This window comes from Platichthys flesus, chromosome 8 (assembly GCF_949316205.1).
Source record: "Platichthys flesus chromosome 8, fPlaFle2.1, whole genome shotgun sequence".
Lineage (NCBI taxonomy): Eukaryota > Metazoa > Chordata > Actinopteri > Pleuronectiformes > Pleuronectidae > Platichthys > Platichthys flesus.
In genome coordinates, this window is record NC_084952.1 from 13,341,524 (window position 1) to 13,368,047 (window position 26,524).

At 43.4% G+C, this 26,524-nt stretch overlaps 1 protein-coding gene across 3 annotated transcripts in view; it reads left to right on the top strand.

Annotated features, from left to right (window-relative positions):
• mid2 (midline 2) overlaps positions 1–26,524 on the top strand; it is a 112,181-nt gene that overhangs the window by 25,875 nt on the left and 59,782 nt on the right. For all 3 annotated transcript variants that reach the window (XM_062394125.1, XM_062394124.1, XM_062394126.1), the window contains one exon: positions 14,177–15,057. In XM_062394125.1, the coding sequence (XP_062250109.1) occupies positions 14,233–15,057 (825 nt within the window). In that variant the 5' untranslated portion in view covers positions 14,177–14,232. The remainder of the gene's footprint in view (positions 1–14,176; positions 15,058–26,524) is intronic.

The following is a 26,524-nucleotide window of genomic DNA, read 5'->3' on the forward strand; positions in this document are numbered from 1 at the left end:
GAGCCCGAGCCGCACTCTCAATGAAATGTGTCACAAAAATATAAAAATAAATACTTGTGGCTTAAAATCCTGCAGTACAAGCTTTGAAAAAGCTTCATCTACATGTAAGGATTGTAATGCTATGATCAGGCATCTCTGGGTCCTCTTATTTTGAAAACAGTGCTCACTTTCTCAGAAAACATGCATATTATAGTTTGGACTGAACAGTAGACTTCCAGCTGTAGGAGTGATTGTGACCTTAGCTTGACCTCGACATCTGAAGCGTGCAAATCTCCAAAAACTCCAACCACTTGGGTCTTAATCCTGAGAATCCAGGAAGCGAGAGCCGCTTTTTTTCCACTCCAGCCCAACGGCAGCAGCTGAGCCGAGGAGGCAGCCAACCTCCCACCACGCTAGTTAACAGCCAGCTGCCTGTGTCCGCTCCTGCAGCAACACACGTGCTTCCCATGATCTCAGCTGATGGCACCAGGAGCCTGGGATCAGAGCCCAGGTCTGGCGTCACGCCGCCCGGGCCAGAAAGCTCTCTGTTGGGTAGAGTGCACCACACCTCCTCTCTCGGGGGGGGGATGCAGGAGCCTTAGAGGTTGTGAAGGTGTGGAGCTCTGCCAGGGAGTGTGACCCACGGGCAAACACTGCACATGTGGAGTCAAACAGCAGGGCGTGTGAGCGGAGTGTTGTGCAGCTGTGTTTTCAGGTTTATGGATTTTTAACATTGCATGGATTGTCTGAGGACGTGAAGTAAGAGGACTTGCCTCCGACAATTCCCAGCGATAACTAGATGATGACTTTTGTTTGAATTTATCAGTACGCTTGATTTGCTGTATCAAGATCCATTATTATACTGAGAAGTCAAGGGGAATGTTGAAAAACGTACAATGTTTACTCAGATCTGCATCCACGTAATCTTGCTTAAAGTCAAACCAACAAGCATATACACCCGTTATTAACCATCACTCTCTTTATTTTCTGGTCCATTTAATACATTTCTGTTGCCAGCACAGGCCAGGAGGCAGTGGGGATAAAAATAGAGGGATGGGTCACTGGAAAATGGAGGAATAAGTTTAAAGAGATGGATCGAGCAGGTAGGAGTCGGCAGCAGGAGGTGTGTGAAGAAAAAAAGATGAACGGAGCAGAGAGCAAAGACAAAGTCATGAGGAGAGAGGCGGCAAAAAGAAGCTCGTTCCTCGACTGACTCATGCACTCACATGCACACTTTATCACACACACACTCATTCGCTCAGCAGGTATTTTGAGGCGCACGTCTCTGAAAGCTGCTCTTTTCTTCAATTGTTAGTTGATATCAGATTTCTTCCCCTCTGCTAAACATGGATCATGTGTCAGTTCTTGCTGAAGGTTCATATTGTAAGAGTATCAATTCCTTAAAATGTTCAATTGCTCTTCTGAAGTTTTATCCAGACCAGTCATTAATAGGAGTGGGAGTTCTCGGGCGAAAAGCGCTTGACCTGAGCTTCTTTTTTTTCTGTCTCTAAGCCATTGGTTCAGTCCAATATTGATATAACAGCAGGCATTGTTAACCTTCACAATTATTCTCTCTGGTTTTGCACCTCCCCCAGAGACCGGCTATTTTTAAAAGGCCGGCAATGTTGGGCAGCTATTGTTTAACAAACAAGCTATTGATTTGTGTCGGTTTCAGTTGAGCTGCAGCGAGGGGGAGGGGAGGGGTATTTTGGATCCAGGGTCTTTAAAACATTGACAATTTAAGCCATCTGAATTTAAGGCCTTAAAAAAAATTCTGTAACTTACTAGTATAAGAGTATCAGAACACTTTAAGTTATAACGTTATGAGAAAATAATTTCAGTTTTGAAAATAATATTGAACTGTGAAGAGAATTAAAGTCAAAATTGTATTCCCAGCATTTATTGCCTGTAAAAGGACAATATAATTATTAAAGTGCATTTTTACTTCTGTTAAGAAAGATCCACATAGACTGGAGGAACACTCTTTTTTTAATGATCTTTTTTTGTAATGTTATCACTTTTCTCATAAATTATGACTTTATTGGTCTGATAGTACAACATTATTCTCAAAATGAGTACTTTTCTTCTACATTAACTAATATTAGGTTGGTCTTAATTGTTTTGACATTAAAATAAATCTGCCTGTAGTTCGCGAGAAATTGTGGCTGTTCCCGAGTTCTCTACTGGAACCTCATCTTCAGTTGTGGGGCTTCACATGTCTGTGGGACTTGACAAAGGTCTGAGATTGAATTCATTATGGTCTTTAAAAGCAGAAAGACACTTTTCCTAACCTTCTCTACCTTCACATAATTCATCACTAGAAGTGCTTTTCCTTTTCTGTGACTTTGGAAAAAATCCCCCTGTGTTTCCCTCTTAGTCAGTGAAGTTTTCCCTAAGTTAGCTGTGACAGCCCTTCACCACAAATGATTGTTTTTCTTTGTGCTGCGTGTCATAGAGACGTCATTGTTGCCGCGGCTGTAATGAGCAGCCTCATGTCTGCCTCTGTGTTGCGCTGCGGTCGCCTTTCCCCCCAGAAAGTACACAACAGCAGCTTCCAACATGTCTCACAAGGGAGGAAATAGCTGTTGTACGATAATAAGATTTCCCATTTCGATGGAGGCACTAATGATTTGTTTATCAGCGATCGCATGAAGCTGATCGAAACAGATAGAGCTGTAAAGCCGCCGACCTTTCAGCACGCGGAGCCTGCTGAGCCAATCGAACGGCAGCCAAGAAAAACAATGGCTCATACACGTCCCCCCTCAAAGGAAATGCCAAACATTACATTGCTGTATAAATAGAAGCCTCTGACTTTGTAGAGCAAGAGAGCAAGATAGAGGACAGGAACCCCCTCTGCCACCTCCTCTCTCCTCCTCACTCCCTCACGCTCCCCCCCCCCCCCGTCTTTAATACCTTTTTTACTTTTTTCTCTCGGGGTGTGTGAGCTATTTTTGAGCCGATCTCTCTTGACCTCACCGTGTTTCTCCATCTCCTTTAGTTTACCTTTGTATTTTTTATATGCTCCTCTCTTCCTCTCTCCTCTGTCTTCTCGATGGAGGGTCACCATGAATAACTGAACAGCCTAGTAACACCTCCTGCTTTATTAATGCCACCATCTACTACAGTTGAAGTAGCGAATGGTCCTCCTGGACGTACTGTGTTGCAGACTCTGACCCAAGGTGAATGCTTTTCTTAAAGAGCAAGAAAGCTGGTATTTAATAGCTTTTGGTCAAGCATCCTCCTCTCGCTGCTGACGGCTCCGAGCAGTTCGGTATAATTTATCGGTAATGAGAACTTTCCCTTTGCTTACGGCTAACTGCAGCCTGGGTTCGTCTGGACTCGAGTGCCAGCACAACAAGCTGCGGGAGGTGGAGCAGGGAGGTTGCACAGCGCCGGGGCAGAAAGTCCATCAAGGGTCTGAAATATTAAATAGTTGACTTCATTTTGTCAGTTCACACAGTTAATTTGGGAAGAAGAAGTGATCCCCAAAACGAAGTTAGCTGCTCTGACTGTGTGACGGGGTTTTGCCGACGATTCAGACGGGACAATTCCAGCAAGCCTTTCATCTGTAATATCTTTTTCATCAGCTGTATAAAGGTATTTCCCTCGGCAGGCACTCTGCGCTGACACTTTGGAAGATTGAACCCCAGCTGCCAGCGTAGGCGGATTTAGGAAACGGCATTGGTACAGGGTGTAGCACGCACACTAATACCCAAGGACCCACACACATTTGCCACCAAGGCCATCTCTCGTTGACTCTTTGCCTTTAAAGGTTTCAACAGTTTTTATTTTGCAATTGGAAAACTTTTCAGGAAAATATTGTCAATCTATTGTTTTCTTGACAGTCCAGTGAGATATAGGTGTAGGGTTGTTGGGGGCAGGGAAGGCAATTTCCTGCTGAAAAGATCCTCTCTTCGGGAGCTGAAAGTGGTGCTTATATGGTGCATAGATTGCTTTTTCACGTGGATGTGGAGTAAATTTGCATATTTATAGAAAATGTCAATATAAAGTAAGCCATTAACTTGGCACTGTCTTCCTGTGCGCATATATACACAAACATTCAGATGAAAATGTAGAAAAATTGCGGCTGAATTGGTGTCAACTGTCAACAAATCCAAGCTCGTTTTCTTGCGAGGCGAGACTATGCCATTTTCTTTTCTTTTTTTTTACATTCCGCTGCGCGTGCCTCTTATTTTTCATTGTTTTAGTTTCATCCCTTTCTTGTCGGGGAAACGTTTTCCTCCAAAAACTAAACGTCAGTGCAGATTTGTCACAGTCAGTGTTGTAGCTCTTGGACAAAATGAGCTGGCTTTGAAAATGTCAATGTCTATGACAGTAAACTTAGTCATACAATTCAGCAGCCAAGTCGAGGGGGGGGGGGGGGGGGGTATATCTCACTTTCATGGGAGTAAAGCAAGCTAAACTGTGCAGATTGAGAAAGAGAATGATTAGAATGTAAAAAAGAAACCTGTTTCTTGCTGATTGTGGATACATCTCCACTTGTTCCTTTTTGTTTTGAACTAGCATTTTATCCAGGTCAGATTAGCTTGTCTCAGAAAATCACCTGAATCGGAATAGATGAAATACACTGTACTTTGCCCAGAGTCTGTGACCAGCCTGAGAGAGCAGCAGTTTACAACCTAAACTCGAGCCACTGGGCTTCAAGCTGGTGCCTCTGTTCTCCTTGTCTTTTTATACTTTTGTTGCTCCAGCACGCTCAGCCACGACTAAATATCTAATAAGCTGCTCTGCCAACTTCTGATCCTGGATTTGCTCTCACCTGGGCAAATGCACATGAATAATGGAGGCGGCGTGAAGTGAGGCAGGGGCATCATCACCACACAGCATTGTGTTGAGGCCTGATAAGGCTCTGCACCGCAGCCGAAGAGCCTCGCAGAGCTCATGAGACGACGTCTGACGTTATTAACATTATTACCCACTGGCTGCCAAGCCGTAACAGGAGCGAGTATTAAGTGGAGGGCAGAGGAGGGGAGGTGAGCTCTGCTCCCTGTCACAAGCCTGTGAAAAATCTCATTTCATTTTGCTTTCATGTATAAATGCATTAAACCAATTAGCAAATCTGGCTCTGGCCTCGCGCTTGACATGAATTGACTGTTTATTTTATTTTCCGTTACTTGCATCAGAGCCCTCATCAGCACAGTTGACAGACGGTAAAATAAACCCACACGAGACAAACACGGCCTTTGAGAACGAGTGTGGGTGTTTGTTATCATGCACACAGCTGCAGCCACAGGAACAAGACAGGGGCAGACGTGTAGCACTGACAATTCAGCATTTAAACATAGTAGTGCAGGGCCTGTTGTAAACATGTCTGTTTGGTGTGGGTGGTAATGGCGGATGCAGCTATCTTTCTGAAACTTTGGAAGTGACCTGCAGTAGCTGGGCCAGACAGATTTATGGAATTATTAGATAATAAAAGATAGATAAAAAGCAAACAGTGGTCATGTGAAGGAGCACAGCACTGCACAAACTATTGCCTATCGCCATAAGAGATGCACTATATATTTAAGTGACAGAGAGAAACAATCCAAGCAAACACAAATTCACCAGCAAAGCTAATTTAATATAGAAGTGGGGCATAGTAGCAGCACTCAGAGTCACATTTAAATATATGTTAGAAGAGAAACATGCTGGTCCACATACAGTTGAGATAAACACAACCGGTGCTCCCCTGTGTTTCAAGAGTTGAGAGATATGAATAAATTGTAAATCAATGGAAGGCAGTGTTAGCAGACGTGCCCACTTTAATGAAAACATTTTCCTCTAAAAACAGGGTTAGGGTTAGTCTAAATGGATGAGACAAACATGATATAAGATGGAAGCCACATAATACCTTCAGATGTGTCCGAGTGCAACTAACGGACTCTAGATTTATTTTGAAATTGGGTTAGTAATAGGAAGCGTCCACAGTGTGGCAGGGGGGGGTTAAACTTAAGCCTGTCTGCTCCGACTGCACTGAATGTGAAATGGAAACACCAGCTTGGCTGCATTACTGTTTACATTCTATGAATAGGAATCACATGTTCGATGAAACCAGCCCGCCCTGAGGTCTCTCTGCAGGGAAAGAGAGAGAGAAAGGGGGGGGGGAACAGGAAAGAGAAAGGGAAGACTGGGGAAGAGGGAGGCAGGAAGAGAAGAGAGAAGGGGAAGGAGATAGGAAAAAGGTGAAGGACAGGAAGAATGATGAGGGTGGACCGAATGAAACCAGCTTCCTGTGTGATAACATATTCCTTTTTATCCTGTGAAGTAGCTGCAGTGAGACACACTGCTCCTGTCGACATCCGCATGGAAATATAACACAACAAGTGTAAAGCGTTGCTAGATCCCACTTATATAATCACACACTGTAGGTGTATCTGCGTCTGCGTGTGTGTGTGTGTGTGTGTGTATGTGTGTGTGTGTTCTGGTCGACTAGAACGTTGGATCAGCCCAATTTCTTTTTTTCCAAAACCATACATGTGAATACCAGTATAGTTTGGTCTGGACAAACTCAGTGGTCCCTGGTCTTGACATGCGTCTTCTATGCTTGTGAGTATTTTTAACCCCCAACTGCTAAAATGAATTGAGCTCCAAAAAATGTCAGTTTTCCAATCCACTTAGCAGCTGAGTTCCACTGAATCCACTCGAACAATGTCCCAGTTCATTTAGGTTGAAAGGCTCTGCTAAGGTGATTAGGGTGAATGGCCATGTTTGGATGCGGGTCACTAATGAAAGTGTCCATAGAGCCGTGCTACACGAGGCTGTTTTCATTAGGTCTTTTAATGTGTGCACCCGTGATTAGTATGTGGCTCACGGCAAACTGTGTCAGATTTACCATCATTGCTCAGACAGGACAGCCTTTCTCTGTGGAGGGACACGCGCCGGCTGCAGACGTGGTGTTTAGTTTCCCCATAAAGTCATGAATGAAAGCTCCCTCTTTTTTTCGAGTGCAAGTCGGAGAGAGAGAAATCAATCCCTACTGTCTGGTGGAGCCATGTGTCTACATCCTCACTGCTCCATGAAAATGTCAAGCTTCATTTTTGAGATTTCTTCCAGGCCAGCAAATTTCAATCAGTAATGTTTTACCGTTTCACAAATCCGTTCATTTGTTACTTCCATCTTTAACCTTTTGCCCCGCTCGGAGTCATGCGAGGAATGCTCGCCGCATAACAACAGATGGAGGTCACAGACTGGCGGCTGGGCTTGTCCGGTGAATAGCATCTGTCTTTGTTTAGTCCCATACAACTGTGGAGAATCAACCTGATGGATACCATGCAGCTGGCCTTTCACACACCTCTAGCAAACAACTGCTGTACCAGAGCACACTGGGTTTCAAACCAGCACGGTGTCCCCTTTATATAAGTGGAGACACCAAGAAGTTTAGCTAGGATCGGGATTAAAAAGAAGCAGGAAGTGAATGCTGGGGACTGCGTTGTTGTTTTCAAAAGTCTGTCCAAACTAAAAAAGGCAGACAAAATACAATGTGGCAAGCAGTCTTTCTAAACTCATCAGTTTCAGACGTTCAGAAACTCTGCGGTAGTGTTTTAAAACTAAAGCAGAGAAGTGTGGGGGTAACCTGATGTGTGTGTAAGAGTTAAAGATACACATTTGGAATTGGATGGATGGATGCTCGGTATAAACCTTGCACGGAAGTAGGTCTATAGCATTTCCTGGAAGTTATCACACAACACAACAAATCTCGCTGATAGATGTTAACCATGTGGCTCTGGACGCACCTCAGCTCGTCCTTTGTATGTTTGAAGTGGGAACACTTTGAGAGGAATGTATTTCTCATGTCCAGTCAGTTTTAGCAAATTATATTATAAGTCCAGTATTTTTGTATCCTGATTTAAAAATGAGAATATTTTTTTGTGTATTTGTTTGTCTGGGGTATGTTAGATTAGAATCACTACATACGATTTATGTTCGAGGGTTCAACTTGTCTGTAACTACCCTGATGCAGTGAGCATTAATACAAATGAATCAATACAAACATAACTTTCTCTATAGATGTAGAAAAACAAAACAATAAATGTTATCCAGTATTATAAAAACAAATTGTAAATAAAATATGGATTTCCATCACAAAGCAGAAAGCATGAATTAGAGCCTGGGCGCTCTAGACAATGGTCCCATTAAATGTAAATATAACTGCTGAACAATACCCTGTGGTCCGGAGGTCGGGGTGTGGCGATTTTGTTTTGTCTGTGTTGCCCCTTCGCTCTAGCATCATCAAGTGTCCCATTAGAACAGTGATCCTATTCTCTGGCTCGGCAATTTTTAGAGTGCAAATTCAGCGGGGAGCAATCTGGTTTTTACGAGAGGATTGTTTGCACAGGGATAATCATCTCTGTTCCACAAATGTCTTCTAGTGCATGCGTCAACAAAGTGAATTCACACACATGTAACCAGGTACCCAGGGGACTGCGCTTTTAAAAGCAAACTGCCGCTTTTATTGTTTCAACGTTTTGCAGGATTATGAAATGACAGGAGTCTCTTAAACTGGCGGGGAATTTATTACCGCTGCCATATTTATCTGCTGTAATGGAACGGCTCTACACAGATCTGCTCTGTACAGATCTGCTCTGTACGTGCTTCAAGTCGAATTGAATTGGGCTTATAAAATTTGACAAGTTGGAAACTATATAAATAGAGATTATCAGTAGCACTTATTCTTTTTTATTTACAGGCAGCTTTAGCTATACACATTTTTAAGGATTATAAAATATTTTTTGGACAAACCTTCAGTAGCAATGGAACAGCTTGAATGCTACTAAACAGTCTCTTATCAAACCTGAGCAGGCAGCGCACGTATGATTGACTGCTGTGCTACTATAAAGCTCACACAGGTGCAGCTCCTTCTCAGAGTCGGATGTATTAGTATCACTCCATGTCCTGTATCTGACAGCAGATCAGCTTCCACATCCGCACAGTGAAACATGCTTTCTCTTTATCAGTGTTAAGCTTCACATTTTGAAGGTGCCTATATATAATGTCGGAGGCAAACGGACAAAGCAGGTGCTAATGAGAATTGACTGAATGTGTGTGTGTGTGTGTGTGTGGTGTGTGGTGTGTGGTGCGTGGTGTGTGTGTGGGTGGTGCGTGGTGTGTGTGTGTGTGTGTGTGTGTGTGTGTGTGTGCTCTGATGAAGATTATTTATGTAACCCTCCTTCTCAGACAGACTCCTGAGACATCAGCCATGTCAACTGTCTTGATTTTACCTATATGTTTCATTCTGTTTCAGTAAAAGCTCTGAGTGACACAGAAAAACCAGTGTGTGTGTGTGTGTGTCTCTGCCCTGAAGCACCAGCTCAAGCTGTTCTCCTTCCAGATGGGACACTTCACCTAAACAAGAATGGCGAGAGAGACAAAGAGACAGACAGAGTTTGTGGCTTGTAAATGTGCAGCTTTGGCCGTGTGTGTGTGTGTGTGTGTGTGTGTGTGTGTGTGTGTGTGTGTGTGTGTGTGTGTGTGTGTGTGTGTGTGTGTGTGTGTGTGTGTGTGTGTGTGTGTGTGTGTGTGTGTGTGTGTGTGTGTGTGTGTGTGTGTGTGTGTGTGTGTGTGTGTGTGTGTGTGACTTCTATAATGCATTTTATACACAATCATAAAGTCATACATCGGCTTTATAAAACTCTATAAATGTTTTTAATCAAGTATGGCACCTTGTACCAAGGGAGTTGTAAAGTGTGGTGGTGGATGTTCCTTAAGTTTAGCATTCATAATGCTGTATATGTCCAGGGCTGCTCTAACATTTAAAACAGATGACAAAAAAAAAGATTGGAAATGATGACACAGTCAAGAGGAGTTATAAGTATAAGTAACTTAAAGAGCAAGACAGAAAATATAATGAAAGACCATTAATGATAATGACATACTGACAGTAACACAAAACACAGTGACCAATGGTTCAAGACAGATTATATGTCTTGCATGAATTTAAACAATCAAGTAGTTGTATAAAGCTTTATAAATGTATCACTGTGCTTATAAACACGCGTGTCCAGGAGAGTGTCACCCAGACATCTTAACACAAAGCTGGTGATAAGTGTCTCCCCTCACAGCCGACACTGTTTCCCCTGAGTGACATAGCTAAAGCTTAATGGGCCTGTTGATGGTGAGTTAAAGCTCAGTGTTAATTATAACACCATGCTCCGTTAAACTCAGTCACATTAACATCAGCAGAGGCAGCTCTGGCCTGGGGAATTAACTGAGGCCGCTGATTCACTCAGTGTTTGAATATGATAATAGAATTGTAAAAAAGAAAGATCCAGCATATAGTAGCCGTGCACTCTACCAGCTTGATCGGCTGAGTAATTGAAGGTTCAGATTCTGCTTCTAGCTTCTAGCTTCCTTGACAGATACGATTCCTCAGCATACTTGTTCTGGTAACATATGGTTTGTTACTATGAGGGAAAAAACGGAGCTGTGGGAGTTGTGTGATTTATTTTTTACCCTCAGTTTTATTTGTCAGATACTGATTATAGAGAGAGACAGAATTTGTAGAGAATTATTTTCTCAAATGGAATAGTAGAGTAGATACTTGACCAGAGCCTGTTGAGATCATAGAATTTAAATAAAGATGGACGACATGACAGCTCCCCATAAAGTGAAGCCAGAGCGTCTGGATCCCCTTCTGGTGGCTGGCTGGAGTGTAGGTCGTAAATTCGACCTCCTCCGTGTTAGTGAATGGGACCTGGATCAAACTTAAAAAGTCAAAGTACATCTCAAATGCATTTTGCTCAAAGTTGGTTTTCTGTAATTTGTGTTAGTTCTTATCACAATGATGTTTGTTCAAGGGTTCATTCTTCTGATGAATTTGGTTTTATTACTTTTTTTGAAAATGAGTTGAAATACTGTATTGAAAGCTGACACCCAGTCCTGATTGACCGAGTACGTGTATCGATGGAATCTTGCCCCTGCAGCTCCATCACCTGATTGCTACTCAGCAAGATTGCGGTGTTCCCATCAGGGATAATTCAGTTTCATTTTTGGATTGTGGGAGGAAATGAACACTCCTTACACTCTACGGTCGGGACCCACTGAGACCAGATGGGCCAGGTCGGGTTCGGACAAAAAGTTTCTAAATAATATTCAGTTTCAGGTCAGTCACGCTGGCTTGGATGGTTATTTACACAGCACATGCCTGTAGTCAGGGACACAGGCAATACCCATGTGTGTCAGGGACAGTGTCACTCCCGCTTACATGAACTATATCAGAATCGGGTTCTGTTTAAACACCAAAAAAGGGCTCGGTTAGTTTTCTCTCAGGCACAGACGGGTTCAGATGGAAAAATGCAGCCCAAGCATCACTGGTGATCATGAATGGTTTGACAATATACACTGTTGTTCTTTGTTGCATCCGTTTTAGCTGCTCCCAGATTAAAGATCACGTGTTCCTGTAATGACCTGATGTCCTTCACTGTGTACTGGAGTGACTCAGCCTCATAGATAGGAGCCGTGTTTCCTGCCGTTGACATATTCTATCCCTGATAGCAGTCGAATGAAAGTGTTGTTCAGCCTCAAGCTGCTATCAATCATTCCAGGCATTCTCACTGAATATTGTAACGTCGTTTTTTTTTGTGTGTAAATTTGTCATTTGTAATATCTTATCAAGTCCTAGCCGTAGTTTCAATTATTCTACTCTAAAGACATTTAGAGTTTTTATCGCTCTGAATGAAATAATGTATTTTTTCACATTGGATCAAAAGAAAAGGACATTCTATTGATTGTGTGCAGTGTAAAGGCTAAAGGTTATTATCATATCATTACATCATATTTGTACCTTGAGCACTCAGCCCGAGGGGCCAGCGACCTTACCTGTCATCAACAGTTCTTGAAAGTTGCCGTCACCTCTCCTCCTCCCTCATCCTGTTTGTCTGATTATTTTCTTGTCCTCTGCAGTGGATATAAATCCAACCTATCGCTGGTGAGATGAAGCAGAACTTCATGTGTGTTAGCTCACCACTGAACTGTCTGTTTCTCTAACACGGCCAGACTGTGTGATAACAACCACATAAAGCATCTGATAAAAAGCAGCCAGGGTGAATATTGGAGGAGGGCATAATGTGCTTGTGCACACATCAGCATGACTTTCTCCTAACTAAAACGCACACTCGGATACAGCCACACACACTCATACACAACCCACACTTATTTGCAGACAAGCACAATGCCCATTTGCTTCTATCAGTGTAATATCTGCATGATTGCCCGCAAGGAGTTACTCACTTCATTTAACGATAATGCGTTTTGTAACAAAGCCTCTGTATGCACATAACTAGTTTCTTCAGTTGAGTGCCTTTCTCAAGCACTTAGTCGCTCCTCAAATCATGTTTGCTTTGAACACTGCTCAGAGTCGAGCCACAGTTTCTGGAGCAGCAGAAGAGAGGAGACGGTGGAAATGATTCTGAGGCTTCCAGCTTCGTTTCTGACTTTACACAGGCCTGTGTTCAGCTGCTTTGCGCTGGTTCCTGAGATCATGGTGCCTGTGAATGCATCTGAACGACCATGTTAGGATGGAGTCACAGCTCGACAATACAAATAGGTTGTGGATGACACAGTTCAGTCAATATTCCCTGACATGATGATGTAACAGATGAGGACGAAAATGTCTTGTCCCAGCTGAAGTCTTGTGAACACTGTTTACCATCTGGAGTCAGGTTTATCTGATAAAGGCTAAAACACAATGCAAGATACATGTTTTTAGATTCATAATACAAGAATCACTGAGCAAAGGCAAATGACATTTTTTTTTAATATGAATTGGCAAATAATAATAACTGGACAGTGGCAGTAATGGTTCCTCTTATACTACTGTTCAAAATGTAGTGTTGGTTACGTGACAGAAGCGAAACTTGGAAAAATCAACCTTAGTGGTAAAAAACAAAAGTAAAAACTTACATTGATGGTTAAATGTTAACAAAATATTGACACTGTAAATTAATCAGACAGAAAAAAAACATGTGTAGTGTGTAATAAATGCGAAGCCTGGAGTTTAAGTGGAAAGACAGGAGGCTGTTTGATCAGCTACTGGATAATGTTATAGACAAGCACCCATTGTGCTCTATCATTTCATGCTCAGCATCTCCTCACTTTGAAATATGACTCGGAGGAATAACCTGCCGGTGTCCTGTGTTCCCGGCCTCTTTATTTCACCTGTATTTTATTGTAATCTCAAAACTAAGTCATTTTTATGTTTCTATGACCTTATCTTCAAAGAGGTCATTCACCGGAGTACCAAAAGTGAAAGGTAGTTTTTTTACTGATGAGTTATAAAAAGTAGAATCCAGCCTGCCACCAGTTAACCCTGCGTGACGGGCGCCATCTTTCAAACTCGACCTGTCCTAATGAAATTGTCACTATCAGCTATCTGAGGTTGTCTGGTTTAATGCTGTATTTTCACGGCCCCTGCTTTGTTTCTTTTAAAAGATGGCGAACTGCGCTCCTGTGCCCGTGAATCAGCGACCAGGGGGTGAATGGGGTGTGGTGGTGGAGTTATTGGTGATTTCTCATGTCAGTGGTTTTAAGGCCACCCAGAGGAGACAGTTTGATATGCAGCCTGTAAGGCGCGGAGATTTGGAGGTCTTGGAGAAGGAGGGGGAGGATCTGAAAATCAATTCTCCTGTTTTACTCAGGCCATGTTTACACTGTCCGGCTCGGAAGTGTTGTCTGGAATATGCTTTGAAAGGTAAAAATGTTTTTGTTAAGGTTTTATTGCTCAATATACCATTGGAGGTACAAAAAATGTCAGTGGAGAGTGGGAGGGAGAAAGATGGAAGTGAAAACAAATGAAGGTTAAGAGTTTGTCAGGGTGTTGAGGAATGTAGAGGCTCTCTGTTCTCTACAACTTCCTCTTTCTTCTTGTGCTGCTGTGCATCAGTCTCTCCTCTCCTCTTCTCTGCTTTTCTGTTCACTCCATTGATTTTTGCTTCCTCCCTATTATTCAGCCAACTTCTATTTCCTCCTTGTACGTTCAGTCATTCCTCTTCCCACATGCCTCTGCAGGAAGAGTCATGTGTTGAAGGCTGCTGCGAGTCTCCAGTTGTAAGCCGAGCAGCTGAGAAGCGGTTGTACAAGAAATATGTTTGTTCGGATTGATTTCTGCTGAACCTGTACAGCTCAGTATGGACACTAGATACTGGTACTTATTTGTAACCAGTGACTGAAATAATGATGCACATCTTTTCTCTTCTTGCAGGTAACTGGCCAGCTTCTGTGGGAATTGATGTCACCTTCAGATTGGTTTAACTGAAGATGGAAACACTGGAGTCTGAGCTGACCTGCCCGATCTGCCTGGAGTTATTTGAAGATCCCCTGCTCTTGCCCTGTGCTCACAGTCTTTGCTTCAACTGTGCCCACCGCATCCTGGTGTCCCACTGCTCCACCAGCAAGCCCCTCGAGTCGATCTCGGCCTTTCAGTGCCCAACGTGCCGTTACGTCATCACGCTGAATCACCGCGGGCTGGAGGGCCTTAAGCGCAATGTGACGCTGCAGAACATCATTGACCGCTTTCAAAAGGCCTCCCTTAGTGGCCCCAACTCCCCTACTGAGAGCCGGCGCCTGCAGCCGCAGCGGCCCTACACCGCCACCATTAGCGGTACAGTAGCTGGGACGGTTGGCGGCGGTGGTGGTGGCACGAGTGGAAGCAGCGCCCGCGGCAGCCCGGCCACTTCCAGCCACTCCCACCCGCACGCCAACCACACCAATCACGTGAACCACACCAACGCCAACCACAGCCCGGCTGTCGTTGCCAAAATGGATCCACGCATCAGCTGCCAGTTCTGCGAGCAGGATCCGCCGCGGGAAGCCGTCAAGACGTGTGTGACGTGCGAGGTGTCGTACTGTGACCGCTGCCTGCGTGCGACACACCCCAACAAGAAGCCGTTCACCAGCCACCGCCTGGTGGAGCCGGTGCCAGACACGCACATCCGTGGCCTGACTTGTCTGGAGCATGAGAATGAGAAGGTCAACATGTACTGCCTGGTGGATGACCAGCTCATCTGTGCACTCTGCAAGCTGGTGGGGCGCCACCGAGAGCACCAGGTGTCCTCGCTCACCGAGCGCTTTGACAAGCTCAAGGTTAGTTCCTCGTGTCCTTTCCACTTTACAAAGCATGAAGTCCGATCAGCAACAATTTCTATGTCCTGGCCTCATTTTTTTCCTGTCTGACTTGTGTGATAGTGAAGGTAAGTCACAACTGCTAACAGGCTTTGATTGAAAGAGAAATGATGATTTACTCCTGAGCATTGTCCCACCCGGTCACAGGGGGTCTCATACACAGCCTGCAACTTTCAGTTGTGATATCTTTGTTTGCAGTTTGCCAAACAGCAAAAAATCTTTAATCCATCCATCCCCACCGTGGGGATGTTCACTCTGTGCATTTCTGTTGACTGTGAACTTTTGGTACAGCTACAATTGCATCATACACACTCGCATCAGCTTTTGTTCAGCAAGTAGAACAGAAAGACAGATCCCAAACAGAGAGAGAGAGAAAGGGACAATTGGGAGGGTGTACTGACTAGAAGGGCAGAGAGAGAGAGAGGGAGAGCAGGAGGGAGGCTGTGCTACAATAGTCGATGAGCTGGCATTCCCTGTGGCTGCCTAGCTTTCAGAGGCTCTGCGAAAAGAGCAGGACTGCTGAATCAGGGTGGACTGAACAGAGAGAGGCACTAGCTGCTGCTAATTCCATCACTAAAGACCTAAAGCAGCCAGACACAGCAGCTGCTCACAAACTTTTACTGGTCAAGTGAAAGTACATAAACATTAGGGCTGGGCAAGAAAACAGTATATCAATAATTATCGCATTATAACTTTCATCATCATTTTAATTTTATCAAATAACAAAGGTTGAATACATATTAATATTCATATAACGGTGTGCACAGTGAGGAGGTATAACCTATGAATTATTCTACATTTTTTGCTAATAAGGAATTTTTAAACCCACAACATTCACTCTTTCACTGAGACACAAAATCTGTCTCAAAGGAACAACTATGACTATTAATCATAATTACTGGTATCAACTGATATGACATTTTTTTATCTTAATATCATTTTTGGACTCATCAGTCAGTATACACAATGTTGTTATACACAACATGCTTCAGTCTTTCCAAAATGGGCGAAAAAGTCAGAAGTTTTCAGTCTAACAAACTGTACAATAAACTATTAGATATTTAAAGGGGATTGTTATTTTTGGATAGCTTCTATCAAACTCTAATAGCCATCAGGAAGGGCTTTTTATTGTTTACTGGCATAAAGGAACCCCCTCATTACTAGTTAACACTCTGGTTAAGGCTTTATGATGGTTAAACTGTTTTCATGCACCCCTGATACTCTGCTAATAAGCATCGTTATTGGTATAATAAACCAACTGACAGAATCATTCCGAGGAGTTCCTTCCTCCAACACAACACTTGAGCTAAATTAGCATACGGGGGAATAATATAACAGGCTCTGTGGTTCTTTTTACTTTTCTATAATGCATCTGCACAGATCACCAAACCAAAAATAACAGCGGTAAAACCTCACTCTGTGTCCATATTAATGTAGGAAAGGAAATTTACATACTCACCAGACATGAATTTTTAATGTGGAGATCCAGGCGTAAGAATTTGCCGCGTTGTCTAATAGAGATAAATCTATTTCAAGTTATGAAAGGAAGACTGAGGTTGTGTGTTTTTACACGATCTGACCTGCTGGAGGAGTATGACAGCACTTTGAACCCGTTGGCATCCTGCAACTGGTTTAAACCCTTTTCTCTGGCTACTCCCACAGTCCAACCAAATGCAGATTGGGATTAGGTTAATTGGAGACTTTAAATTTATCATAAGTGTGAATGTTTTTTTGTTTTCAATGGTGTCCCATCCAGCCTGTACCCCACCTCTCACCAAATGTCAGCTGGAAATGGCTCCAGCCTCCCTCACAACCCTTAAAGGATCTGCATTATGGATGGATGGCAGAGAGTTGCTCTTGCTTTTATCACCCCTCAGTTTGATTGGTGTAATCCCCCGTTTGCTCGCGTAGAACAGTCGCCTCCCTGTCGTCTCCGGTAATAAATTAAAAAAAACGCAGCTGCTCGCCTTCTAATTGGAAAAGGGGAGCGTGATCACATTACAGTGGCCTGCTGTCAAACTCAATATTGATTCTAAAATTTTGACCTGATGCACCTTCACACTCCATCACGATCACTGAGGTCGACCGACCTGATGCTGAGATGGAGGCTTTTGCAGTGGCTGCCCCTCCTCTCTGGAACAGTTTGCCCATCCACATCAGAACCAGTTTACATCGTTAGTTAAGGCCCACTACTTCTCAGTTGCTTTCAATCTGTGTTGAGTTGGAGACCTCGATTTTCATTCTCAAATATATATGATCTTTTAATGTTTTATTGCTTTTGTATTCTCTATGTAGGCTCTGTTTATATGTTTCTTTTTCATTATTTTAGGTTTGTTATAAAGCCTGTCCAACGCTATGGTCTGCTGTGGTTGTTTTTAACTTGCTTTTAAAATAAACGTTGACATGATTAATGGTGCTCTGAAAGGGTAAAGGCTGGAAGTAGCAGATGCAAAGCAAAGTGTTACAAATAGCTTATACTGAATGTTGTGCAGATTATCTCCTACGTGTTGACGTGCTGCTTTACTTACCTACTGTAGCTCATTGTAGATTATAGAAATACCTCTGATGTTTTCAGTCCCAGGGAGTGAGGGCGTTTCCACTGTTTCATTGTGTGAAATGAATGTCATTGTGTAGAAGTGGACACCTGAGAAAGTGCTTCACTGGCAGTTTCGGGGGGGCCGTATCTGTGTAGAGAGGCGTGTTCTCTACATTGTGTGTGTGGTTTTGTTTAAATGCTCCATTTCGCACGGAGCATTTGGGCTTTTTTGTCGCTCTACAGTACAAAAGTGTGGGTGTAAGAATATGTGAGCACCGTTTCCAGTGGCACTGTTAACATTCCACATGCAACCAAAAACCCATCTCATTGGGTCCCTGAGGTGAACACAACAACAGCGGCGATGTGCTCCGCGGCATAAAACATCAGTTTTATTTTAGTCCCAATGCAATTCCACGTCCTGTATTATTGATGATTTGCTCCACCCAAAACTTTGCCTCTCACTTTCAGTTTTGCTTCAACATGTCAGCAGAATTCCACCTGCTCAGCACCTCTCATCGACCTGCCTCGCAGTTTATTTTCACGAGCATTTGCCCTTGGGTGTACCCTCCTCCCTCCACCTTCGGTCTCCTCATCCTCTACATACTGTGGGAGAGCGCTGCTGTAAGTAGCTAGCTCTCCCCCCCCCTCCCCTCTACTCCTCCTCTCCGTCGTGCCCGGCTGTGGTTCTTTTGAACGTTCCCCGTCCAAGGCTTTGAACTTTCTGGACTTTGAAATCCCCAGTTGGCCCAAGATCTGGGAGGAGACGGGGCCCAGTCCGAGCTGAGGCTCAGCTCATCAGTGGCAGCTCACTTATAATCCTCTTCTCGCTCGTGGCAGAGCGGAGGAGAGGGAGTCCAGTTTGTGCAAAGCTAATCATGGAAGATGTGAGTCTTGCTCTGCATCCTCTTTTTTCTTTTTTTGTCCTTTTATCCATTAAAACACTCTTGATTGAGCTTCAAGTCATATGTAGCTAATATTGCTATCGACTGGACTTCTGCAGTTCCCTAATCAGTCTAAATGCCCATTAGTCAATAACACTAACAGAAAATGTCACTCTGTAGTCTCCGTTTGACCTCCTCCTCCCTCGGTTTGATCTCTGACCTCTGGATTACCCTTCGCTTGCCTCCACTTCCTCTGCGTGCTGTGTACGCTGGGAGCTGCACTGTCACAAAATGATTTCTCACACATAATGGGAAAGGTAAGCTTCCCCCGGGCAAGGCGGCGGGTGGATATTTCAGGAGAGAAAATGCCGACAAGTGCCGGCGCTGTAAGAGACAGAATGTGGCACAGATGAAACTGCAGGGAAGTGACTTAATTCCCTCAGCAGCTGTTAAGCAGAGCTCTTTGAAGCAAAGACATTTTGTGTCTTATAACTGGCAGACTTTGTTAATAGTTTTTTTACTTTGATTCGCTTAAAAGACCCGCGGCATAAAGGTACTGCACTTTAGATTTTAATTTGTTTTCACCCAATCAGATTCAAAGAAACCACTTCCAGCTAAGATACATTCAGTCGTAGCAGAGAATAGCTCATCACCTGCTGCTCTGGAAGTGTCTGTACTGCAGCCTCATTAGGATTTAAATGAGGCAAACGTTGTGGCAGTGCATCATCGCGTTCCAGAGGCTGGGTAGAGCAAATTAGAAAAGTGTCTGTGTCTCAGGACTTCAGTCGTACATCTGAAGGAGCACTGCAAGGTGAAAAGAAAATCTAAATGTGGGATTTCATCACTCTGGTCAAAATTGACTTCACTTTAATCTGCATTCATGACGTTGATGTTGCAACCACTAAACATGAGGTATAAGAGGTGACATACTTGAGTGGCTTTGATGCAGTACGCTGATCTGCGAAATCTACGAGAAATGTGTAGCTGCTGTGTTCATGAGATTAGGGTTCGGTGAGAAGAGTGATCAAATGTGTTCAGTAACTACGTAGCTGGAGCCAGCAGCTGGTTAGCTCAGCATATTTGCATAGCCAGTGATAAAGCAGATAAGTGTTAACAGTGAATGTCAGGAGTGCTGTTAAATGGAGTTTTGGGGGTTTGGACCTCAGCATACTCGCTGTTTCCAGTCATCATGATATGCCAAGCTAACAGTCCGCTGGCTCCGGCTTCATAGACACAGTACAGTCCCAGGTGACTTGTTCAAAAATGCATTATTTTGTACGTCCAGATCATTTACATGTCACCTTTAGAATCTTAGAAAATTGTTTTGTTTGTTTGTCAGTGTTTTCTTTTTAATTCTGCTCCATCAGAGACATTGTCAACGTAGACACCTGCACCTCAGTCGCCCACATCATTGTGACAGTGATGGGACTCAACAGTATCTGAAGAGCCCAAGTCCTTGTTTGATGATAAACAGGTACACAAATTACAATGAGAGGTGCAGAGGAAGCTGAACAAAGAATAAAGACACAGTAAAGGTTAGCTGAAAAAAGACACAAGACAAAGGCAGATATAGTTTCAACACATCATATGAATAAGAAGTCGTCTTTCTCTTCTTCTCCGTATTACTGGCAGTTCATTTACTGACTCTCTGGCTCCCTGCAGTGTGTGTGTGTGTGTGTGTGTGTGTGTGTGTGTGTGTGTGTGTGTGTGTGTGTGTGTGTGTGTGTGTGTGTGTGTGTGTGTGTGTGTGTGTGTGTGTGTGTGTGTGTGTGTGTGTGTGTGTGTGTGTGTGTGTGTGTGTGTGTGTGTGTGTGTGTGTGTGTGTGTGTGTGTGTGTGTGTGTGTGTGTGTGTGTGTCTGCAGTGTCTTGACAGGTCTCCCACTTACTTGCACTAGATGATAGTCTGCTTTGCACATGAGAAGAATGATGAGCTATGTTACATATTTCCAGGCGATTATTGGATTAATTCCTGTTTTGGAAGAAGCGAGTCATAGCACACTGAAGCCCCCCCCCCCCCCATCTTCTACTTCCTTTCCGTCTAAGCTCTTTAAGCCACTGGTGACAAACTTTTTTACTGTGCAGCCCGTCTGCTCCTGCTCCTGACTGCGCCACCATATATACAGTTTTTACTTTGCTAATCCCAGTTATCACACGTGTGCATGATCACAAGCATTTAATCACACCCACCCTCATGTCCCACCTCTCTTTTCACACACAAAGATACAGGCCAAACCTCAAAATACGGGATCGGCTCACCTAACCTGATTATATGCCAAAGGCAGTAATGTCTCCACGAGGAAATTAAAAAGGCTGCCATGTCAAGTGCTCAGCCAAACTGGATTCTTCTTCTCCTCCTATCTGTTTCTTTTTGCAAACACGGACAACCTTCATATTATTGTGATCCCCCCCCCACCCGACCCCTTTGTCCTCGACCTTTAACACTGTCACCAAGTAAGAATGATACATTTTGACGCAGATCCAAATAAATGGCCAGATCCATGATGTATGTTACTCTTTCTCTGCAGCATTTCTTAAACCCTGGCAGCAGCATGGGTGCACATGCACAAACTTCGCTCTCAGACGCAATAGATTGCAAGTGACTGGTACACAGATTGAAAAATTAAAGACTAGTTCTCAAACTATGGAATCTGACTGTCTGCATGGACACTAACAACTTTATGGATGATATTGGTCGCACACTGCAAACAGCGCTGCACAACAATACAAGGCAGCCTTGTTATGACACAAACAACATCCTTTCCACCTGCCCTCTCTCACTCCTTTTCTCCCCCTCCCTCATCTGGCCTCTAGTCGCTCCATCTTGTTTTAGGTGACCCCCCCTCCTCTCCGCCCTCAGGCGCCCACACACCCACTGCAGCCGCTTATGTTGCTGGTGAGAGGGAGACTCACAGCCCTCAGTGTGTTTTGTGTGTAGGAGGGTATACCATCGCTTTCAAACCTATGAAAGCCTGTGCGGTATTTACAGGTGTGTGTGTGTGTGTGTGTGTGTGTGTGTGTGTGTGTGTGTGTGTGTGTGTGTGTGTGTGTGTGTGTGTGTGTGTGTGTGTGTGTGTGTGTGTGTGTGTGTGTGTGTGTGTGTGTGTGTGTGTGTGTGTGTGTGTGTGTGTGTGTGTGTGTGTGTGTGTGTGTGTGTCAAAGCAGGCCTGACATGTGTGGAGTGATTGGGAACTGAGTGTGTGATGCCAAGGGAAATCATGGTTCTATCTGGAGAACAGTGGAAGATGGTGCACAATGAGTCATGCTAACACAGCCGCCAAGACTCCAGTTGAAAGCTTTTGCTCTGCCTGCATGCGTTAATGGGCATCAGGACGCGTGCACGTGTTTGTGGATGTGCCAGAGCCTCTACTTCACTTCACTGGCGTCCTGTCGATGCATCATGCATGTGCTGTGAAAAGCTGCTTTAATCAAACCAGCATATCATCAAATTTAGTGGGTCATGATAAAAGAAAGCTTATCAAGTCACTCCCGGCCATTGAATCATGCATATGCACAATTTATGCAGAATGCAAGTGGAAAGCTTTTAAGGGCTTTGGTGTCAGCAGTGATACAACGCATCACGGGAAGAGGGAAATAACTCACACAGCTCCTCTCTGACGGCTGTGTGTACGTTTCAGAACGATGTATCCATTCCATTTATCCATTATCTGATGCCTCTGCTCACCTCCATAAAACCAGAGCAGGGTTCACCTGGTTTTCTCACTTCAGGCATCATGATGCTGATAATCACTGCTGTAGGAGGCTCCCCTGAAATGAATCATCTGGAGTAGATAATGCAGCTTCTCCTAAGGTGCACATCAGCAGTGCTGTCAGTGTTGTCAGTTCAGTGAACTGACACCTACCTCTGTGCCAGTAAAGTCTGCAATAAGTTTACAGTCATTTCTACTTGTTTTAACTTTCTTTAAAAACACCCAGTAACATTTGGCTTTTGCAACAGGAATGGATACAGTCATCATCCACTCCCCGGTCAAATGACATGTGCAGGAGACGTTGTTTCTGGGCTCTAGCTCGGATTGGCATTAAGGAAAATATGACACACGGGTGAACGTGCCAATTTATTTTATTTTTCATTATTTTGGTAGCGTGGACGCTGACTCAGCATCTTCTGGGGATTGGCAGCCGAATTTGAAAGGCTGAAGTAAAATTATATAAAAGTAAAATGATATAAAATTGCAACCATCTTAACATTGTCACCGGTCTCCACGGTGCTTCCTCCTTGCTGTGTTTCCTGCTTCCGAAGCATTGATTACAGACACATTCATGACCTGGAGCATGACTCACTAATACAAAGACAACTCTTCTGCTGGCACTGGGAGAGGAATCAATCATCTTTTCTAGCTGGTGTACACGCGTTAAAAAAAAAAACTGCATGTAGCCACTGCAATTATGGGTATCGTTTAGGTGTATTATAATTTGGTGTGATTATATATATGATTCACTTATTCTGAACATTAATGATTCTTCAAGTAAATCTTATAATATCAAATGTGGGTTCCTCGTCCGGAAGCCTCAAATATTTATAAAATCTTTATAGAGTTTTATTGTCACGTGGTGTAAACACTGTTTTAGAGGATTTATCACGCTCCCGGGGATATAATTCCTGGGTACACTTTGCTTGGATTAGAATGCAAATAGAACCCCTAAAAAAACACTGTATATCAGCACAAATTTTAAGGAGGATCAACCTCAGCCTGGGTCCCAATATTTGTTTTTTTAAATCCATGCAGGTTGACCCCTGCACGATTTTCTTCCTTTTGCCACCTCTCTTGCCTTTTTCAGCTTAAAACCTAAACTTGCAGCCTTGTGTGTATTTTAGTGTGAAGCGGTAAGAAGCTGACAACGTAGCAAAGCTCAGCTGAGCCTCCGACACTTTTGGCACTCAAAGAAAATCAGTTTAACTAAGGAGCTGATAAATGCAAGATGTGCGCCCCCTGCCCCTTCTACCACGCAAACATATGCATCCATGCATGCCTGATTGAGATTTGTATATGTTGTGTCTTATTTTGTTGCAGAAGCTGAATGTGTGTGTACAACACGGTGCATCATAATGCATGGCTGATCATAAACTCATTACTATTTATGTATTTGAGTCAGATGGCTGGCAGCAGCTCAGCACAACATAAGAGGATTTACACATTAATCAACAGTGGAAAGCTCTCCTTGCCTCTTGCTGATGTAATTTTTTCTTTGACTTCTGAGCATTTTGACTCCGTCCCCTTCTGACAGTGCCACGTTATTTTCTCTGCGATATCTGAGTAAGCACTTCCTGGTATTAATCTGCAGCAATCTGTGGCACAGATCACATTTATACGAGGAGCAGGGAGGTGCTATGAGGAAACTGATGACACATGCAGTCTAAGAACAACACCACCAGGCCTGATTTAGAAATTACATTTCCCTGTTTCTGGGGAATTTGTAAGATCGTGAAAGTTTGATAAAGTCGACGGGTATACAACAGTTGTCTAATTATGTCTTGTGGCTTTGGGACAAAGGCAGCAAAGAATTAAAGGAGTATTTACACTGAGAGTGGAATGTCAGCATGGAACTCTCTATTCTCTCCTCCAGCGTATGTTTTGGTGTCTGTGCATGTGCTTCCTTTCTGCCTGGGCTGCGAGCGTGACCAACTCCCCATCCTGTTGTGAGGCTGCCAGGCAGGAATAGTGTGTCACCAGTGGAAAGATGTTCAGTTTGAACTATTGACACCAGTGTGAGACGAATAGCACGTTGTCACTGGCCTGAGGACAGCAGGGGACCTCTGATTCATGCCCAAAACTTAAAATAGCTCTGTGGTCACTGTTCTCTGAGCTGCACCAGCAGAGCAGTAATCATGGTTTTTATAACAGCCATAAATCATTTGAAGTATCAGAAGGCTGAAGAGTGAATTTAAAAAGGCTCATTGAATAGTCACCCATTTAACTATTTCTATTCTTCTTTAAAGTTACTTTTTTGCTTTGCTTGTTTGCCAAAGTTCTACAATTCATTCTAAACTCCTTTACTTTAACATGTATGTCTATTGCTACTTTAGTCGATATTTTTGTATTAATAATGGACGGAACTACTGTAATGTGAGGGTCGTTCAAATTATGAAAAACAGATTTAATTATCCCCCCGACCTTCGAGTTCTCCTTCGCTCTGTGGAACTTTGCTGCATTGTTTCAGGTCATTGTTTCAGTTTTGTTTGCCGACACAACTTTACGATTCACTTCACTGTCGCTTCTCTGATCAGTGACGATCGCAGCCACTGTGTTCAGGTAAAATCCCAAACCATGCGGCAATGCATTAAACAACCAAATAACCGGTTACATCAGGTTGCCAGATATACGATTAAAATGAATGCTCATGTTTCTCCATGTTTGTTGGATGCGTTAAATGTCAACTTTGCTCTTTAGGTTGAAATATCACCTTTTACAGAGATTAAAACCAGAAGTGTCTCTTGTTTATTGGATCTGGTTTTAATTTCCCAATCCATTGTTTGACTTGGCGATAGTTCTCATCCTACATTATCCCTGTTTAGTGCTCGTCATTTTTGGAAGCAGCGACTCTGTCCACTTCAGCTTTGGCTCGAAGACAGCTGCTTTCTTTTTCTCGCAGCTTTAGTATTGCAGCTGCTTGAAATGTAAAACGCATCATTTCCCTTTCAGAGCACCGAGGAGAAGAGCTCAGTGACACTGGCTGTTTAAGGCACCAAAAGACCAGAAGTGGATGTGGGCCGTGACGCCTTAAGTTAGTGCGACACCACTCCTGCCTCTTTAACATCATCTCCTGAGCTGTGTTCAGTTCCTGATCTGACGTCACTGAGGCGGCATTTCTTATCCTCTCACAAGGCCGCCATTTTTCACCTTAAGCAAGACCATTAAAGTGTCAGAGCAGAGCGAATTTGGTCTGAAGGTCAGTGGAATCGGTTGGATGAGTGAGAAAAAAAACTGTGAAATAAAGGAGAAGATTTAATCCAGGAGGATGTTGGCAGTTGATGAATTTCTTTGAAAGGCCTCAGATTTTCTGTCTGATCTCTGTCATTACTTAGGAATGTGATTTCCCTCCATACGTCAGCAGCAGACAGCTCGGTAAGAAACTGCAAGAGAGAAGTGAGAGAGAGTTTTTCCGATAGTTAAAAAGATTCAGCCTAAAATATGTGATATGTGAATCATTATTGTTTTATAGCAGAAGCTGTTTAGTTGTAGAATGGAAGATACAACTCAAATTCATCCTGTAATGTTATTTTTTTTTAAAGACCTGCCACCTTGTCCCATCTGAGAAAGTAATTAACTATAACACATTTCTGGATTATGGACAGGGATTATATTTAGATTACCTCATTTATCCAAAGTGACCCACGACTGATTGCGATTATAATGTTTTATTTTGACATTATCTTGAGGAGAAAGAAAAGGCCTAGTCGGGGGGTTTCTAAGAATGTGTTTGTTGCTTTGGCAAAGCTGAGCAGAATTTTAATCTCCCACACTTTTCTCCATCTTGACGCTCAGTCTCCGACACAGCTGCCTTAGACAGAACTGTTCTCCACCGCGTTCCAATCTCATGAATCCACCGCTTCCTGAAACACGCGTTCTCGGAACACTTTCACACAATATAATAATTAGCATCATTATCTAACACAGTCCCGCTGACAAATATACAGGTTTGAGTAGGAAAGTAGATTGTGTGTTTTTTAATTTGCAGTTACGTTTGCATTGTTTGTCATTAAGTTTTCATTTAGGAAACAACAGAACAAGTTGGGAAGAGTTTTACCAATTCCAAACACACATTTACAATAATCTGGATCTGAACAAGCAGGCAAAAGTCAATCAATGTAGAAAATACAACCATTGTTTCTGGTAGAAAATAGAAAATGTCTGCATGTGTTTAGATTGTACATTTAAAAAGTTGTGTTTCCTGTCTTTAGCAGTTTGGGGCTTGGGTTCTAAACTGCACTGGGACTTGTACACCTCAAATGAACCTGTGTGTCGTGGGAGAGGCACCAGAGATTAGAAGTTC